At 35.9% G+C, this 19,768-nt stretch overlaps 1 protein-coding gene and 1 non-coding gene across 7 annotated transcripts in view; one reads left to right on the top strand and one right to left on the bottom strand.

Moving 5' to 3' along the window:
• The window catches only part of CDC27 (cell division cycle 27), an 84,019-nt gene that overhangs the window by 13,606 nt on the left and 50,645 nt on the right, over positions 1-19,768 (top strand). For all 6 annotated transcript variants that reach the window (XM_036997297.2, XM_036997298.2, XM_036997299.2 and 3 more), the window contains exons 2-3: positions 10,897-10,972; positions 18,369-18,516. In XM_036997297.2, the coding sequence (XP_036853192.1) occupies positions 10,897-10,972; positions 18,369-18,516 (224 nt within the window). The remainder of the gene's footprint in view (positions 1-10,896; positions 10,973-18,368; positions 18,517-19,768) is intronic.
• Positions 14,447-14,555, bottom strand: LOC118968190 (small nucleolar RNA SNORA72). The gene has a single exon (XR_005055719.1). It is a non-coding gene; the product is annotated as a small nucleolar RNA SNORA72 (small nucleolar RNA).

Consider the following 19,768-nt stretch of genomic DNA (forward strand, 5'->3'; position numbering starts at 1 on the left):
CAACAAGAAGGAAAGCTCTTCCAGCTGTCACTCGTACCAGCTCTGCAAACTATCTCTATCACCATGAAAAGGCAAAACTACAGGCAGACAAAGATCACAGAGACAACACATGAGAGGGAGACAGACCTAACCAGTCCTCCCGAAAAAGAATTCAAAATAAACATCATGAACATGCTGACAGAGATGCAGAGAAAAATGCAAGAGCAATGGGATGAGATGCAGAGGAAAAAGCAAGAGCAATGGGATGAAGTCCAGAGGGAGATCACAGATGTCAGGAAGGAGATCACAGAAGTGAAACAATCCCTGGAAGGATTTATAAGCAGAATGGATAAGATGCAAGAGGCCATTGAAGGAATAGAAACCAGAGAACAGGAACATATAGAAGCTGACATAGAGACAGATAAAAGGATCTCCAGGAATGAAACAACACTAAGAGAACTATGTGACCAATCCAAAAGGAATAATATTCGTATTATAGGGGTACCAGAAGAAGAAGAAAGAGGAAAAGGGATAGAAAGTCTCTTTGAAGAAATAATTGCTGAAAACTTCCCCAAATTGGGGAAGGAAATAATCAAACAGACCACGGAAATACACAGAACCCCCAACAGAAAGGATCCAAGGAGGACAACACCAAGACACATAATAATTAAAATGGCAAGGATCAAGGACAAAGAAAGAGTTTTAAAGGCACCTAGAGAGAAAAAGGTCACCTATAAAGGAAAACCCATCAGGCTAACATCAGACTTCTTGACAGAAACCCTACAGGCCAGAAGAGAATGGCATGATATATTTAATGCAATGAAACAGAAGGGCCTTGAACCAAGGATACTGTATCCAGCACGACTATCATTTAAATATGATGGCGGGATTAAACAATTCCCAGACATGCAAAAGCTGAGGGAATTTGCTTCCCACAAACCACCTCTACAGGGCATCTTACAGGGACTGCTCTAGATGGGAGCACTCCTAAAAAGAGCACAGAACAAAACATACAACATATGAAGAATGGAGGAGGAGGAATTAGAAGGGAGAGAAGAAAATAATCTCCAGACAGTGTATATAACAGCTCAACAAGCGAGCTAAGTTAGGCAGTAAGATACTAACGAAGCTAACCTTGAACCTTTGGTAACCATGAATCTAAAGCCTGCAATGGCAATAAGTACATATCTCTCAATAGTCACCCTAAATGTAAATGGACTTAATGCACCAATCAAAAGACACAGAGTAATGGAATGGATAAAAAAGCAAGACCCATCTATATGCTGCTTACAAGAAATTCATCTCAAACTCAAAGACAAGCACAGACTAAAAGTCAAAGGATGGAAAAACATATTTCAGGCAAACAACAGTGAGAAGAAAGCAGGGGTTGCAGTACTAATATCAGACAAAACAGACTTCAAAACAAAGAAAGTAACAAGAGATAAAGAAGGACACTACATAATGATAAAGGGCTCAGTCCAACAAGAGGATATAACCATTCTAAATATATATGCACCCAACACAGGAGCACCAGCATTTGTGCAACAAATACTAACAGAACTAAAGAGGGAAATAGACTGCAATGCATTCATCTCAGGAGACTTCAACACACCACTCACCCCAAAGGATAGATCCACTGGGCAGAAAATAAGTAAGGACACACAGGCATTGAACAACACACTAGAACAGATGGACCTAACAGACATCTATAGAACTCTACATTCAAAAGCAACAGGGTATACATTCTTCTCAAGTGCACATGGAACATTCTCCAGAATAGACCACATACTAGCTCACAAAAAGAGCCTCAGTAAATTCCAAAATATTGAAATTCTACCAACCAATTTTTCAGACCACGAAGGTATAAAACTAGAAATAAATTCTACAAAGAAAACAAAAAGGCTCACAAACACATGGAGGCTTAACAACATGCTTCTAAATAATCAATGGATCAATGAACAAATCAAAATAGAGATCAAGGAATATATAGAAACAAATGACAACAACAACACAAAGCCCCAACTTCTGTGGGATGCAGCGAAAGCAGTCTTAAGAGGAAAGTATATAGCGATCCAGGCACACCTGAAGAAGGAAGAACAATCCCAAATGAATAGTCTAACATCACAACTATCGAAACTGGAAAAAGAAGAACAAATGAGGCCTAAAGTCAGCAGAAGGAGGGACATAATAAAGATCAGAGAAGAAATAAACAAAATTGAGAAGAATAAAACAATAGCAAAAATCAATGAAACCAAGAGCTGGTTCTTTGAGAAAATAAATAAAATAGATAAGCCTCTAGCCAAACTTATTAAGAGAAAAAGAAAATCAACACAAATCAACATAATCAGAAATGAGAATGGAAAAATCACGACGGACCCCACAGAAATACAAAGAATTATTAAAGACTACTATGAAAACCTATATGCCAACAAGCTGGAAAACTTAGAAGAAATGGACAACTTCCTAGAAAAATACAACCTTCCAAGACTGACCAAGGAAGAAACACAAAAGTTAAACAAACCAATTACAAGCAAAGAAATTGAAATGGTAATCAAAAAACTACCCAAGAACAAAACCCCAGGGCCGGATGGATTTACCTCGGAATTTTATCAGACACACAGAGAAGACATAATACCCATTCTCCTTAAAGTGTTCCAAAAAATAGAAGAGGCCGGAATACTCCCAAACTCATTCTATGAAGCCAACATCACCCTAAAACCAAAACCAGGCAAAGACACCACCAAAAAAGAAAATTACAGACCAATATCCCTGATGAATATAGATGCAAAAATATTCAATAAAATATTAGCAAACAGAATTCAACAGCAAGCATATCAAAAGGATCATACACCATGACCAAGTGGGATTCATCCCAGGGATGCAAGGATGGTACAACATTCGAAAATCCATCAACATCATCCACCACATCAACAAAAAGAAAGACAAAAACCACATGATCATCTCCATAGATGCTGAAAAAGCATTTGACAAAATTCAACATCCATTCATGATAAAAACTCTCAGCAAAATGGGAATAGAGGGCAAGTACCTCAACATAATTAAGGCCATGTATGATAAACCCACAGCCAGCATTATGCTGAACAGCAAGAAGCTGAAAGCATTTCCTCTGAGATCGGAAACCAGACAGGGATGCCCACTCTCCCCACTGTTATTTAACATAGTACTGGAGGTCCTAGCCACAGCAATCAGACAAAACAAAGAAATACAAGGAATCCGGATTGGTAAAGAAGAAGTTAAACTGTCACTATTTGCAAATGATATGATACTGTACATAAAAAACCCTAAAGACACCACTCCAAAACTACTAGAACTGATATTGGAATACAGCAAAGTTGCAGGATACAAAATTAACACACAGAAATCTGTAGCTTTCCTATACATTAACAATGAACCAATAGAAAGAGAAATCAGGGAAACAATTCCATTCACAATTGTATCAAAAAGAATAAAATACCTAGGAATAAACCTAACCAAAGAAGTGGAAGACTTATACTCTGAAAACTACAAGTCACTCTTAAGAGAAATTAAAGGGGACACTAACAAATGGAAACTCATCCCCTGCTCATGGCTAGGAAGAATTAATATCATCAAAATGGCCATCCTGCCTAAAGCAATATACAGATTTGATGCAATCCCTATCAAATTACCAACAACATTCTTCAGTGAATTGGAACAAATAATTCAAAAATTCATATGGAAACACCAAAGACCCCGAATAGCCAAAGCAATCCTGAGAAAGAAGAATAAAGTAGGGGGGATCTCACTCCCCAACTTCAAGTTCTACTACAAAGCCATAGTAATCAAGACAATTTGGTACTGGCACAAGAACAGCCATAGACCAGTGGAACAGATTAGAGACTCCAGAAATTAACCCAAACATATATGGTCAATTAATATTTGATAAAGGAGCCATGGACATACAATGGCAAAATGACAGTCTCTTCAACAGATGGTGCTGGCAAAACTAGACAGCTACATGTAGGAGAATGAAACTGGACCTTTGTCTAACCCCATATACAAAGGTAAACTCTTAATGGATCAAAGACATAAATGTAAGACATGAAACCATTAAACTCTTGGAAAAAAACATAGGCAAAAACCTCTTAGACATAAACATGAGTGACCTCTTCTTGAACATATCTCCCCGGGCAAGGAAAACAACAGCAAAAATGAGCAAGTGGGACTACATTAAGCTGAAAAGCTTCTGTACAGCGAAAGACACCATCAATAGAACAAAAAGGAACCCTACAGTATGGGAGAATATATTTGAAAATGACAGATCTGATAAAGGCTTGATGTCCAGAATATATAAAGAGCTCACATGCCTCAACAAACAAAAAACAAATAACCCAATTCAAAAATGGGCAGAGGAACTGAACAGACAGTTCTCTAAAAAAGAAATACAGATGGCGAACAGACACATGAAAAGATGCTCCACATCGCTAATTATCAGAGAAATGCAAATTAAAACTACAATGCGGTATCACCCCACACCAGTAAGGATAGCTGCCATCCAAAAGACAAACAACAACAAATGTTGGCAAGGCTGTGGAGAAAGGGGAACCCTCCTACACTGCTGGTGGGAATGTAAATTAGTTCAACCATTGTGGAAAGCAGTATGGAGGTTCATCAAAATGCTCAAAACAGACTTACCATTTGACCCAGGAATTCCACTCCTAGGAATTTACCCTAAGAACGCAGCAATCAAGTTTGAGAGACAGATGCACCCCTATGTTTATCGCAGCACTATTTACAATAGCCAAGAATTGGAAGCAACCTAAATGTCCATTGGTAGATGAATGGATAAAGAAGATGTGGTACATATACACAATGGAATACTACTCAGCCATAAGAAGAGGAAAAATCCTACCATTTGCAGCAACATGGATGGAGCTGGAGAGTATTATGCTCAGTGAAATAAGCCAAGCGAAGAAAGAGAAATACCAAATGATTTCACTCATCTGAGGAGTATAAGAACAAAAGAAAAACTGAAGGGACAAAACAGCTGCGGAATTACAGAACCCAAAAATGGACTAACAAAATCAAGGCCTAGCTTGGCTACCCAGAAAATGAACTAAGATACGATATAAGGAGGAGCTTCCGGCATCAGCACTCTCTGGAGGACTCGTGCCGGGAGATGATCATCAAAAAGCCTCCACAGGGATCCGGGCGATGCCGCATTTGTGGCTGCGTCCACCCCACCATTTCCTGGACTTGCCATTGGAATGAGGAGGGAGATGTCTAGGCTGGCATGTGCATACAGTGAGACAACGAATTTGACCGGATCTGTACTGTTGGAACTCAATCAGGTGTTGGGAGGGGTGCAAGTTGTAGCGCTCCAAAATCTTATGACTATAGACTATCTACAGTTAAAAGAACATATGGGATGTGAACAGATCCCAGAAATGGGTTGCTTTAATTTGTCTGATTTCTCTCAGACTGTTCAGTTACAGTTGGACACTATCCATCATTCATAGACTAATTTTCACAAATGCCTAGGGTGCCTAAATGGTTTTCTTGGCTTCACTGGAGATGGCTGGTAATTATAGATTTGTTTTGTTTAAAAAATAAATAAATAAAATAAAATAAAAAACAATACTGTTAATTCATGATCAGCTGGGATATATCTCAAAAGTAGTTACTAAAAATATGTAAGTTCATGAATAATTTTTTAAATTAATTGGAGAACTTTCTTATATTATGACAGAAAAGAAATCCAGAGGGGTTAAAAGAAACTCCTTTGGTGTCAAAAAATGGTAGGTAAAATGTAAACATACCCAAGTAATTTATGTGAAAGGCTAAAAGTTAATGTTACATGACACACAAAATTAAAAGAAATCTTTCTGGTCTAGTGTTCCTAAAAATGCCGGGTAATATAGTAAGAAAAGGCATGTTGTCCAATAGAAAAATGTATGACACATGAACAGGTATTTGACAGACCAATAAATAGGAAATAAATTACCAGTGAACACAGCCTCATCTTAATGTTCAGGAAAATGCTAATTTAAAACATGCTATTTTACATCTATCATTGGTTAAAATTAGAAAGTTTGACAATACTTAGTGTAGATACGGATTTGGAATAATAGAAACTCATACATTGTTCTGGTTTTTTTTGGTTTCATTAATATACAATCACATGAGCAACATTGTGGTTACTAGATTACCCCCATTATCAAGTCCCCACCACATACTCCATTACAGTCACTGTCCATCAGCGAAGTAAGATGCTATAGAGTCACTACTTGTCTTCTCTGTGCTATACTGCCTTCCCCTTGCCCTTCCTGCTCTCCCTATATTATGTGTGCTAACCATAATGCCCCTTAATCCCCTTATCCCTCCCTTCCCACCTACCCTTCCCAACCCCTTGCCCTTTGGTAACTGCTAGTCCATTCTTGGGTTCTGTGAGTCTGCTGCTGTTTTGTTCCTTCAGTTTTTGCTTTGTTTTTATACTCCACAGGTGAGTGAAATCATTTGATACTTGTCTTTCTCCACCTGGCTTATATCACTGATCATAATACCCTCTAGCTACATCCATGTTGTTGCAAATGGTAGAATTTGTTTTCTTCTTCTTATGGCTGAATAATATTCCATTGTGTATATGTACCACATCTTCTTTATCCATTCATCTACTGATGGACACTTAGGTTGCTTCCATTTCTTGGCTATTGTAAATAGTGCTGCGATAAACATACGTGTGCATATGTCTTTTTCAAACTGAACTCCTGCATTCTTAGGGTAAATTCCTAGGAGTGGAATTCCTGGGTCAAATGGTATTTCTATTTTGAGCTTTTTGAGGAACCTCCATACTGCTTTCCATAGTGGTTGAACTAATTTACATTCCCACCAGCAGTGTAGGAGGGTTCCCCTTTCTCCACATCCTTGCCAGCATTTGTTGTTGTTTGTCTTTTGGATGATAGCCATCCTTACTGGTGTGAGGTGATATCTCACTGTGGTTTTAATTTGCATTTCCCTGATGGTAAGCGATGTGGAGCATCTTTTCATGTGCCTGTTGGCCATCTGAATTTCTTCTTTGGAGAACTGTCTGTTTAGATGCTCTGCCCATTTTTTAATTGGATTATTTGCTTTTTGTTGGTTGAGGTGCGTGAGCTCTTTGTATATTTTGGATGTCAATCCTTTATTGGATATGTCATTTATGAATATATTCTCCCATACTGTAGGATGCCTTTTTGTTCTACTAATGGTATCCTTTGCTGTGCAGAAGCTTTTTAGTTTGATATAGTCCCACTTACTCATTTTTGCTTTTGTTTCCCTTGCCTGTGGAGATATGATCATGAAGAAGTTGTTCATGTTTATATTCAGAGAGTTATGCCTATGTTTTCTTCTAAGAGTTTTATGGTTTTCAGGTCTTTGATCCACTTCGAGTTTACTTTTGTGTATGGAGTTAGACAGTAATCCAGTTTCATTCTCTTACATGTAGCTGTCCAGTTTTGCCAACACCAGCTGTTGAAGAGGCTGTCATTTCCCCATTGTATGTCCATGGCTCCTTTATCATATATTAATTGACTATATATGCTTTGGTTAATATCTGAACTCTCTGTCAAATTGTCTTGATTACTGTGGCTTTGTAGTAGAGCTTGAAGTTGGGAAGCGAGATTCCCTCCTGCTTTATTCTTCCTTCTGAGGATTGCTTTGGCTATTCGGGGTCTTTTGTGGTTCCATATGAATTTTAGAACTATTTGTTCCAGTTTGTTGAAGAATGCTGTCAGTATTTTGATAGGTATTGCATAGAATCTGTAGATTACTTTTGGCAGGATGGCCATTTTGACAATATTAATTCTTCCTACCCAAGAACATGGGATGAGTTTCCATTTATTAGTGTCCTCTTTAATTTCTCTTAGAAGTGTCTTGTAGTTTTCAGGATATAGGCCTTTCACTTCCTTGGTTAGGTTTATTCCTAGGTATTTTATTCTTATGCAATTGTGAATGGAATTGTTTTCCTGATTTCTCTTTCTGCTCGTTCATTAGTGTATAGGAATGCAACCGATTTCTGTGTATTAATTTTGTATCATACAACTTTGCTGAATTCAGATAATAGTTCTAGTTGTTTTGGAGTAGATTCTTTAGGGTTTTTTCTGTACAGTATCATGTCATCTCCAAACAGGGACAGTTTAACTTCTTCCTTGCCAATCTGGATGCCTTTTATTTCTTTGTGTTGTCTGATTGCCGTGGCTAGGACCTCCAGTACTACGTTGAATAAAAGTGGGGAGAGTGGGCTTCCTTGTCTTGTTCCCAATCTTAGAGGAAAAGTTTTCAGCTTCTCACTGTTAAGTATGATGTTGGCTGTGGGTTTATCATATATGGCCTTTATTATGTTAAGGTACTTGCCCTCTATACCCATTTGGTTGAGAGTTTTTATCATAAATGGATGTTGAATTTTGTCGAATGCTTTTTCAGCATCTATGGAAATGATCATGTGGTTTTTGTTCTTTTTGTTGATGTGGTGGATAATGTTGATGGATTTTCGAGTGTTGCATCTCCCTGCATCCCTGGGATGAATCCCACTTGATCATGGTGTATGATCTTCTTGATGTATTTTTGAATTTGGTTTGCTAATATTTTGTTGAGTTTTTATGCATCTATGTTCAGCAGGGAAATTGGTCTGTAGTTTTCTTTTTTTTGTGGTGTCTTTGCCTGGTTTTGGTATTAGAGTGATGCTGGCTTCATAGAATGAGTTTGGAAGTATTCCATCCTCTTCTATTTTTTGGGAAACTTTAAGGAGAATGGGTATTATATCTTCTCTAAATGTCTGATAAAATTCAGTAGTGAAGCCATCTGGTCTGGGGATTTTGTTCTTGGGTAGTTTTTTGATTACCGATTCAATTTCATTGCTGGTAATTGGTCTGTTTAGATTTTCTGTTTCTTCCTGGGTCCGTCTTGGAAGGTTGTATTTTTCTAGGAAGTTGTCCATTTCTTCTAGGTTATCCAGTTTGTTAGCATATAGATTTTCATAGTATTCTCTAATAATTCTTTGTGTTTCTGTGGTGTCCATCGTGATTTTTCCTTTCTCATTTCTGATTCTGTTTATGTGTGTAGTTTCTCTTTTTTTCTTAATAAGTCTGCCTAGGGATTTATCTGTTTTGTTTATTTTCTCAAAGAACTGGCTCTTGGTTTCATTAATTTTTTCTATTGTTTTATTCTTCTCAATTTTATTTCCTTCTTCTCTGATCTTTATTATGTCACTCCTTCTGCTGACTTTGGGCCTCATTTGTTCTTCTTTTTCCAGTTTCAGTAATTGTGAGTTTAAGTCGACTATTCATTTGGGATTGTTCTTCCTTCTTTAAATAGGCCTGGATTGCTACGTACTTTCCTCTTAGAACTGCCTTCACTATATCCCACAGAAGTTGGGGCATTGTGCTATTGTTTTCATTTGTCTCCATATGTTGCTTGATCTCTGTTTTAATTTGTTCATTGATCCATCTATTATTTAGGAGTCTGTTGTTAAGCCTCCATGTGTTTGTGAGCCTTTTTGTTTTCTTTGTACAATTTCTTTGTAGTTTTATACCTTTGTTATCTGAGAATTTGGTTAGTACGATTTCTATCTTTCTGAATTTACTAGAAACTCAAACATTGTTGTTAACAGTGTAAATTAAACCAACCATTTCAGAAAATGATTTGATATTACTTAATAAAGATGAACATGCATATATACTCAACCCCATAATTTCATTTTAAGTATATATCTTAATTTGGATAAATTCTTAGGCATGGACTCAGATGAATATAATGTTGCAGCATTGTTATAACTGGGGGAAAAACACAAATGTTCATATGCTATAAAATGGATTAAATACATTTTGGTATATTTATACCATGGAAATATTAGTTATTTAGCAATGTAAATGAATTATCTCCACGCCCATATATCAAGGATGAATTTTCAAAGTGTAATATTGGGTTATAAAAGCAAATCATAGCAGAATATATATAATATGATGGTATTTATTTAAAATTCAAAAAGAGGGAACCTAAATATTACATTGCTTAAGGATGATACATACAAATGTATAAAAATTGTGAGGAAAACCAAAAGAAAGATTAATAACATTCAGGATGGTGGTTTCCTCTATAAGTCAGAGAGAAGTTATGTGACCAATGAGAAGCCCTTAGGGAGGGGATATCTTTAAAGAGACTGGTAACATTTTATGTCAAGCTCGATAGTGAGTACATGGTTCTGAATGTTTTTGTTTATTATTACTTAAAATGTCCTTCTATCTGATGCATACTTTACGTAATATGTTTCATAACTCTAAAAATAAAAAAATATGTTAAAGGTTTTTCCTATGATAGATTTATTTATTTGTATTCTAGTATGCTTCCTTGAGTGGATTAGAATAAAGTAGCATTACAAGTAACTGGTGGTAACTGGTGGTAAAGTGTTTGTGAGAGGGTGACATACATTTGAATATCTCCCTCACGCGTATCATGAAAAGTATAGTTTAGTGGGGTAGGCAAACCTGTAAATGAATAGCTGATATGAGTGCTCCACTGGAAGAGATAAGTTTACCGAAGAAGTGTCTGGAGATCAGCTAGAAAAGCTGCATGAAGCAGATGTTATTTAAGGTGTTATTTAAGTTGGGTCTTAGGGGTGAGCAGTTTATAAGAGGAGGTAGGTGAGCCCACATTCCCCAAAAAGAAGTAAACTGAAGTCCAAAGGCACAGAGGCCTAAAAGTCTGTGGAGAGTTGAATAAGTTCAGGTATGTTAGGATCCATGCCTTGAAGAGACTTACTTAACACACTATGGAGTTTACCACTTTGGGCATTGAGGTTTTATTAAATTAGGGATGTTGATATTATATGCAAGTCTGTGTGCTAGGAGTTACCTTGAAACTCCATATGTTTGTATGTTTATGCTCTTTTTCCTCCACTTGCAGGCTGCTATATGGCAAGCACTAAACCACTATGCTTACCGAGATGCAGTTTTCCTCGCAGAACGACTGTATGCAGAAGGTTTGTAATCTATTCATGTTTCTGGAACCATAAATAAATAAAATGTATGGAATGTCATCACTTTTTATGACTATAATCAGATTCTGGGTATCCTTTTTGTTTTTTCTTTATGATTGACAGTCATTCATAAAAACTTTTCCTTTTATCTGTGGGACTTCCTTATATGCTATTTTTAATAACTGTACAGTTGCTTCAGGTTTTACACCATGGTTTACTTAATTGTTTTCCAATCTTTAGGTGTTTTTCGCCAGGCTTTTTATAAGAAAAGAATCTGTAATCTGTATTCTGTGGCTAAGAGCATGGATTTAGAGTCTACAGCCTCCATGCAAATGCCATGTCACTCAAATGCACAGCTGTATACCTTGGGCAAATTACATAATGTCTTAGTATTTCAGTTTTCTCATCTATAAAATTAAAGATAACAATTGCCTCATAGAACTGAAGAATTAAATGAGAATTAATGTATTTAAAAAACTTGGGTCAGCCTTCTGGCATGGTAATAAATGCTCAATAAACAATCTGTTGGTAATGCGTATATATATATATATTTGATATCATTAATATACAATCATGTGAGCAGCATTGTGGTTACTAGATTCCCCCCATTATCAAGTCTCCACCACATACCCCATTACAGTCACTGTCCATCAGCGTAGTAAGATGCTATAGAGTCACTACTTGTCTTTGTGCTATACTGCCTTCCTTGTGCCCCCCCAACCTATGTTATGTGTGCTAATCGTAATGCCCCTTAATCCCCTTCTCCCTCACTTCCCACCTACCTTCCCCAGTCCCTTTCCCTTTGGTAACTGTTAGTCCATTCTTGAGTTCTATGAGTCTGCTGCTGTTTTGTTCCTTCAGTTTTTGCTTTGTTCTTATGCTCCATAGATGAGTGAAATCATTTGGTACTTGTCTTTTTCCGCCTGGCTTATTTCACTGAGCATAATACCCTCTAGCTCCATCCATGTTGTTGCAAATGGTAGGATTTGTTTTCTTCTTCTTATGGCTGAATAATATTCCCTTGTGTATATGTACCACATCTTCTTTATCCATTCATCTACTGATGGACACTTAGGTTGCTTCCATTTCTTGGCTATTGTAAATAGTGCTGCGATAAACATAGGTGTGCATATGTCTTTTTGAAACTGGGCTCCTGCATTCTTAGGGTAAATTCCTTAGGAGTGGAATTCCTGGGTTAAATGGTATTTCTATTTTTAGTTTTTTGAAGAACCTCCATATTGCTTTCCACAATGGTTGAACTAGTTTACATTCCCACCAGCAGTGTAGGAGGGTTCCCCTTTCTCTGCATCCTCGCCAACATTTGTTGTTCCTAGTCTTTTCTATGTTGACCATCCAACTGGTGTGAGGTGATATCTCATTGGTAATGTATTTTTGTTTCTGTCATTAATTATTATAATTGTCTTTCTCAGATGCTAATATAGATAATTATGTACAGCTTTTTTTTCTTTAAAGTCATTTCCTTGGGTTATATACTTTAAAATGGAATGTGCAAGTCAAAGAATATCACCAGTTCTATAACAAATTACTTTTTGCCCAGTTGATGACCCAGTAGAGAGAGGTATAATCATCTGGGGTGCCGTCAACAGTGTTAAAACTTCTTCATAATCCTGCCAGTATCAGATTTGACCATTTTAATGTAATTTTGCTCACTTGAGAATTGTGAGGTATTTTGTCTTGCATTTTTATATCTATGAGGGATTCTGGGTCATTTTCTGATGTGTTTATTTTAAATTTATTGGTACTTCTGTAAGCTGTATCTTCATTGCGTATTTGCCCCAGATTATTGCTTTTTAATCTTAATTCTATTGATGTGTATTATTCTAAATTTTTATGTAGTTTATCTTACTAGCTTTGTCATTTATACTTTCTCTCATTTATACTTTTCTCTGGAAAATTGTCATCTTTCTACAACTGTATAAATACATGGTTTTCGGTAGTTTTAAAAAAATTAAAGAACATTTTTACTTAATTATTCAATATTATTTATTAAATAATGCTTTTTTTCCTCCCACGTAGTTATTTTACTTGGTTTTATTTTAGATTAAAAAAAATTTTCATTCTCCAAGCATGATTTCAAAGTAGTTAAAACATCATTAAGCCCATCATATACCACAAATATAAAACCAGTTTGTACTGAAGTTTAGGATGTAAGCAAAAGTAGAGAAAATAAAAATTGGAAATAATACTAATATACTGAAGTTAGTATATGTAGGTGAAATATTCAACAACAAAAATGACTCTGAAGGATGGAATGGATCATACATTTATGAGTAGTACAGCACCCAGGCAATTCAAAACAGTACGAAAAAGTAATGAAATGGAATTACTTGAGCTTGTGGCTCAATGTCATGTATGTATATACCACATTAACATCAAATGACTGTTCTCAGGTATTATAAATTTAGGAGAAGTCCAATAATAATAATTTAATAGTAGCACATACAGCTCCTACTATGTGTCAGGCACTGTCCTAAATACTCTGCATATATTAATTCATTTAATCCTAAGAGCAACCCTTAGAAGTAGGTATCACTGTATCCTAATTTTACAGATGAAAAAACAGAGGGTTAGAGAAGTTAATTGCCTTAAGACACATAGCTAATAAGTGGTGGTAGCCGTGGTGGTGCTTGAACCCAAGCAGTTTGGCTCTAGAGTCAGTAGTCTAATCCATATGCTGTACAGCCTGTATGTAGTTGGTGTACTTAAAAGATAATCAAGATGAAATGTATATCACAAATCATAGGTGATTCCATAGGTTCTATGCCCTTTGAATACTTACAGCATCAGAGTTCATGACAGTGTAGCAAGCAGAGTACTCTGACCTCCAATGAGTTCTCTGTGATATTTGTATAGTTTATCAAGACTAAATAGAGAATACTAACCTCAGCAAACTTTTTAAGTCTTGCCAAAACTAGTCCATTTTGGAAAAGGTCTGCTTATGTAGGTTATAGTTCAGCATGAAGAAGAGGTACCTCTCTGGGGCGTCTCTGAAAGCACTGAAGGGCCAATTCACCTTTCTGTCTGATGGAAATGTATCTGGAGGATGCAAGTGTAAACCCTCTTAAGTATTTTGGACTTACATCAAATGACCTTTCAACTTTTAAAGCCTAACCCTTTTGTAAGAAGAGGAGCTTCAGTATTCTGCAACTTCTTGCTGTTTTTTTCACTTAACAATTCATTCTGGAAATCTTGCAGTGCCAGTTCTTTTTGACAATTGTAGTATATTCCATCATATGGATGTACTGGAATTTAACTGGCATGATTGATTTCTCAATATTATTTTTGTCTCAGAAAATAAAACAATAATTTTACAAGTCATTTAATGGCAACTATTAATCATCAAATTAGCAGTGGTTATCTTGAAAAGTTATTACTAGCTCTACTATTCATTTCTCTAGTTTGATCGAGATACGTAGTCACAGGTATTTCTCAGATGCACTATATAAATCAGACTTAGTTTATCACCAGCATTTATAAAACCGGACTTAGGTAAAGAACTACATCTAGGGACACATGCATGGTCTTAATATAGCAAATGTTATCATTATCTTAAGAGTGACTTCATGGAGTCAGTGCTCACTTTATTCCTAATTATAAAATATATTATGGACCTTATAATTCCCAACCGCTTAATTTAATTAAGGCTCTTAAGTAAAGCACGATAAATACATGTCATACTGACATCTGTAACTATTTCTGGTACCTGTTATTTTGATCTCTGCACACTTACTAGTTAAACCATGATCAGCTTTAGAATTTTCCTGAATTTAGCAGAGAGTGAGGCAGCCACTGTCAGTCAGTTGGAGTTACTGTTCCAGACGAAATTATTTGTCAACATTTTATCCTTCTTTTTTAGATTTCTTACAGCTGCCTACTACTGGTTCACTAGTTGTGTTTGGGGCTGTGAAGTTATTTCTAGGGAGCCCCCAAACCACCCATTTATTGCCATGTTTTTCACAACCCTTCAACTTATTCTATATTTTCTCCGTTATCTTACAATTTCATTAGTCTTTCAGTTTTGCTTAAACCTCCAATCCATGTTCCCATTTGAACATGCAGTTTTTAAGTTATTTTGCTTCAGAAATTTCATTGCCTTATGACACTAAAATCAGATATGTGCATGCATGCAATATTTGATATCTTTATGTTATTAGGGAATTTTACTGCAGTAAAAAAGGACCTAAACATAAGTGCTTAGAAACAAAACATTTGATAAGCATTGTTATGGCTGAAAGTTAAACAAGTATAATCAATAGATTTTAGAAACTTAATTGATAAGGTGATAAGAAACCAGGCCTCTGCAAAATCTAAAAGAAATCACACTTTCTAACTCAGTGTGAATTAGTGCTTCTAGTTCAGTGAAATTAACAATTTGTTCCCACTGCCATAGAGCTCCCCATTCATATTTTTCCTCTGAAGCACTAATACTACTACTGTATATCCCATTACTAGATGTGCCAGAATTTCTTATCATCTACTACATAACATTCATTGTATATTGTTTTTTACACTAGAGTTTCATGAAAAGTCATAAGGCGGATCAGAGAAGAAGGGTTCTGTTGGGTTTGCCTGCACATATATATGACAACAAAAAACCTTTGTAAGAGTAAAATTTCAAGTTACATTTTTTTTTTGAGGCAAAGCGCCTTACTTTTTTTTTTTGTATCATTAATCTACAATTACATGAGGAACATTATGTTTACTAGACTCCCCCATCACCAAGTTGCCCCCACATACCCCATTACCCTCACTGTTCATCAGCATAGTAAGATGTTGTAGAATCACTTCTTGTCTTCTCTGTGTTGTACAGCCCTCCCTGTGCCCCACACCCCCACATTATACATGCTAATAATAATGCCCCCTTTCTCCCCCCCACTCCTTATACTTCTCTTCCCACCCCTCCTCCCCAGTCCCTTTCCCTTTGGTAACTTTTAGTCCCTTCTTGGGTTCTGTGAGTCTTCTGCTGTTTTGCTCCTTCAGTTTTTTCTTTTTCTTATGCTCCACAGATGAGTGAAATTATTTGGTACTTGTCTTTCTCCACCCGACTTATTTCACTGAGCTTAATACCCTCTAGCTCCATCCATGTTGTTGTAAATGGTAGGATTTGTTTACTTCTTATGGCTAAATAATATTCCATTGTATATATGTACCACATCATCTTTATCCATTCCTCTACTGATGGACACTTAGGTTGCTTCCATTTCTTGGCTATTGTGAATAGTGCTGTGATAAGCATAGTTGTGCATGTGTCTTTTTCAAACTGGGCTGCTGCATTCTTAGGGTAAATTCCTAAAAGTGGAATTCCTGGGTCAAATGATATTTCTATTTTGAGCTTTTTGAGGAACCTCCATACTGCTTTTCACAATGGTTGAACTAATTTACATTCCCACCAGCAGTGTAGGAGGGTTCCTCTTTCTCCACATCCTTGCCAACATTTGTTGTTGTTTGTCTTTTGGATGGTGGCAATCCTTACTGGTGTGAGGTGATATCTCATTGTGGTTTTAATTTGCATTTCTCTGATGACTAGCGATGTGGAGCATCTTTTCATGTGTCTGTTGGCCATCTGAATTTCTTCTTTGGAGAAATGTCTGTTCAGCTCCTCTGCCCATTTTTTGATTGGATTATTTGCTTTTTGTTGGTTGAGGTGTGTGAGCTCTTTATATATTTTGGATGTCAGCCCTTTATCGGATATGTCATTTATGAATATATTCTCCCATGCTGTAGGATGCCTTTTTATTCTATTGGTGGTATCTTTTGCTATACAGAAGCTTTTCAGTTTGATGTAGTCCCACTTATTCATTTTTGCTTTTGTTTCCCTTGCCCAGGGAGCTATGTTCATGAAGAAGTTGCTCATGTTTATGTCCAAGAAATTTTTGCCTGTTCTTTTTTCTAAGAGTTTTTTGGTTTCATGACTTACATTCAGGTCTTTGATCAATTTCGAATTTACTTTTACATATGGTGTTAGACAATGATCCAGTTTCATTCTCTTACATGTAGCTGTCCAGTTTTGCCAGCACCATTTGTTGAAGAGACTGTCATTTTGCCATTGTATGTCCATGGCTCCTTTATCATATATTAATTGACCAAGTATGTTTGGGTTAATCTCTGGCTCTCTATTCTGTTCCACTGGTCTGTGGGTCTGTTCTTGTGCCAATACCAAATTGTCTTGATTACTGTGGCTTTGTAGTAGAGCTTGAAGTTGGGAAGCAAGATCCCCTCTGCTTTATTCTTTCTTCTCAGGATTGCTCAAGTTACATTTTTATCCTAAATGTTTGAGTGAAGTTAACTTTTTAGGAAGATGTGACAATTCTTTAGAACAGTGATTGTCACACCGTAGCTTGCATCAGAATCACTTGAAGGGTTTATTACAGTACAGATCACTGGTCCCCATCCTCAGAATTACTGAATTAGTGGGTCTGAGGTGGGAACCAAGAATTTCCATTTTTACCAAACTCCTCTGAGTCATGCTGATGCTGATATGGGGACTACACTTTGAGAACCACTGACTTGGAAAATCCCTTAGCCGACTAAGGTTAAGAGGCTGTAAGAGAGGTGATGGACACTTTGGGAGAGAGTAAATAAGGGAAGAAAATGTCACATTTCATTAACTTAAGATGGAAAGGGCATTTCCTAATATAAAGAATAGAGTACAGCTCTTGCCATTGGAGAGTAGTTTAAGTGTTGTTACTGTATGTAAGTGTCAAGTCTGTCAATTGAGTGTTTAAATGGTTTGGGAATTCACAGTTCAAATTTTTTCCTTTATCTTAAACTATCTTAAATGTAACTTAGTGTACATTTGGTATTAGAAATAAGTTTTTTTTTAAAAGCTGGTCCTTTGCTAATGTAGATATTATTTCAGTTTGGTAATTAGGTCTATAACCCTGAGTTTCCCTCTCTAATGAAATTTGACTTCTATCCTCTCAGAAGGTCTGTTAGAAAAATACTATATAAAAACAAGACACTTTTCTGGTAGTCTTGAAAGGTACCTCCCAACCAATCTAAAAGAGTCAACGTAAATGCAGCGACAAAGGGCAAAGAAAGAAGGAAAATCACAAATCTGTGTTTCTAAAAATGGGTTACAAAATAACCTTAGATGTGTATGTTTACTTCTCTTAGGATTTGCAGAGAAAACAATGATTGTTTCCATTGTTTTATTTCTTTGGTTCCTTGTAGGAAGAAGGTAATCAGGACTTAAGGAAATAACTTTTCAGTCAGTTAAAGCATTTCTCTTGAATTCAAATTTGGATTAATGATTGTTTTATATTAAGTAACATGTCTAATTTTTTTGTTGCTAAACTTGTTTATTACCACATAAACAATGATTACCATTTAACATAGTTGAGTAATAGCCTTTTTCTCCTCCCATTTGCGTTCTTAGTACACTCAGAAGAAGCCTTGTTTTTACTGGCAACCTGTTATTATCGCTCAGGAAAGGCATATAAAGCATATAGACTCTTAAAAGGACACAGTTGTACAACACCACAATGTAAATATCTGCTTGCAAAATGTTGTGTTGATCTCAGCAAGTAAGTTTTTTAATATTTTCTATATAATTTTGTTCTACTTACACTGTGTAATTTTGAATAAAATTCTTTTGATAGAGTAAACTGATAGATTTCTTTCCCCCTTCCTCTTTTTTAGTAGTAGAGATTAGTCTATTTCAGTAACTTGAAATGTTTATATATATTACCTATGGCATTATTGCTTTTGTTACAGAGAGATTTCATTGTTAGGCCAAAAATAGAATTTAACTCTGGAGAAACTTAAGTTATAACTAATTCTTATAATTTTCTAAAATGACTCCAAGTGTTAATTCCTTTCTTTGGCTTTCATTGATAGACCAATTGGAATAAGTTTTTAAAAACATACTTACCAGTTCACCTGAGATTAATGCTTCTGTGTGTCTAGGTTATATAATTATTTGCCTTTCAAGGTCATTCTGTTTGGGAACCACAGCTCCCACCCCTTGAAGCAAGGGCACAGATTGAGGAGAGTACTTCTTTTGCATGTTACCATTAAACCAAGTCAGCTGTCCCTATTCTGAATCTGGAGGCAGCTAGAGATATAAGTAGTTATATTCTGTTAAATTTTCTATGCTCTAAGAGATGGAATGATGGTAAAAGTGACTGAACAGTTAGATAATTGTAAAAGACTGTGTATTTAGCTGTAGGTTTAAAGTGAAAGGATATAAATAAGCCTCATAAAGTCTCCAGACGATAAATAACTATTTTATTTTCTAGTATCTAATTGATGACTTTAAAATTAAATCTAGCTAAAATATCTTTAATGTCTCAGATTGTTCTTGTTGAATTATTTGTATTCCAAAGATTCTAATGTTAAATTCTTTAAAATCTGCCTATTTTATTTGCCAATTTCTTAAGCCAAATCTTAAGTCAGACATTCTTATCCCATTTACAAATACTTGTATATATTTTTAAGTCCCACTGACAGAAAAAGAACTTTAAACATCACCTTTTATGTTTAGAATATGCTGTGTAAACTTATTTGCGAGTTTTCTACCTGATGATTTGGGAAAAACTTTAAGACACAAACCATTAAAAACTCTGATTTGCTAAAAACATATGGTGAAATCAAGCAACTTTTTTTCCTTTGGGAAACATTTATAATTTTCTATATCAAGAAAACATAACTGACAAAAGATAAAATGCTATTGAAGTTTCATTTATAAATCTAAAAATGACTAGGCTGTTAGGTATGCAGTTTTAATTAGAATATGTTAGTCTTGTTTAATTTGCTTACACATTCCTTTTTGAAAGA

The sequence above is a fragment of the Manis javanica genome, chromosome 4, assembly GCF_040802235.1.
Source record: "Manis javanica isolate MJ-LG chromosome 4, MJ_LKY, whole genome shotgun sequence".
Lineage (NCBI taxonomy): Eukaryota > Metazoa > Chordata > Mammalia > Pholidota > Manidae > Manis > Manis javanica.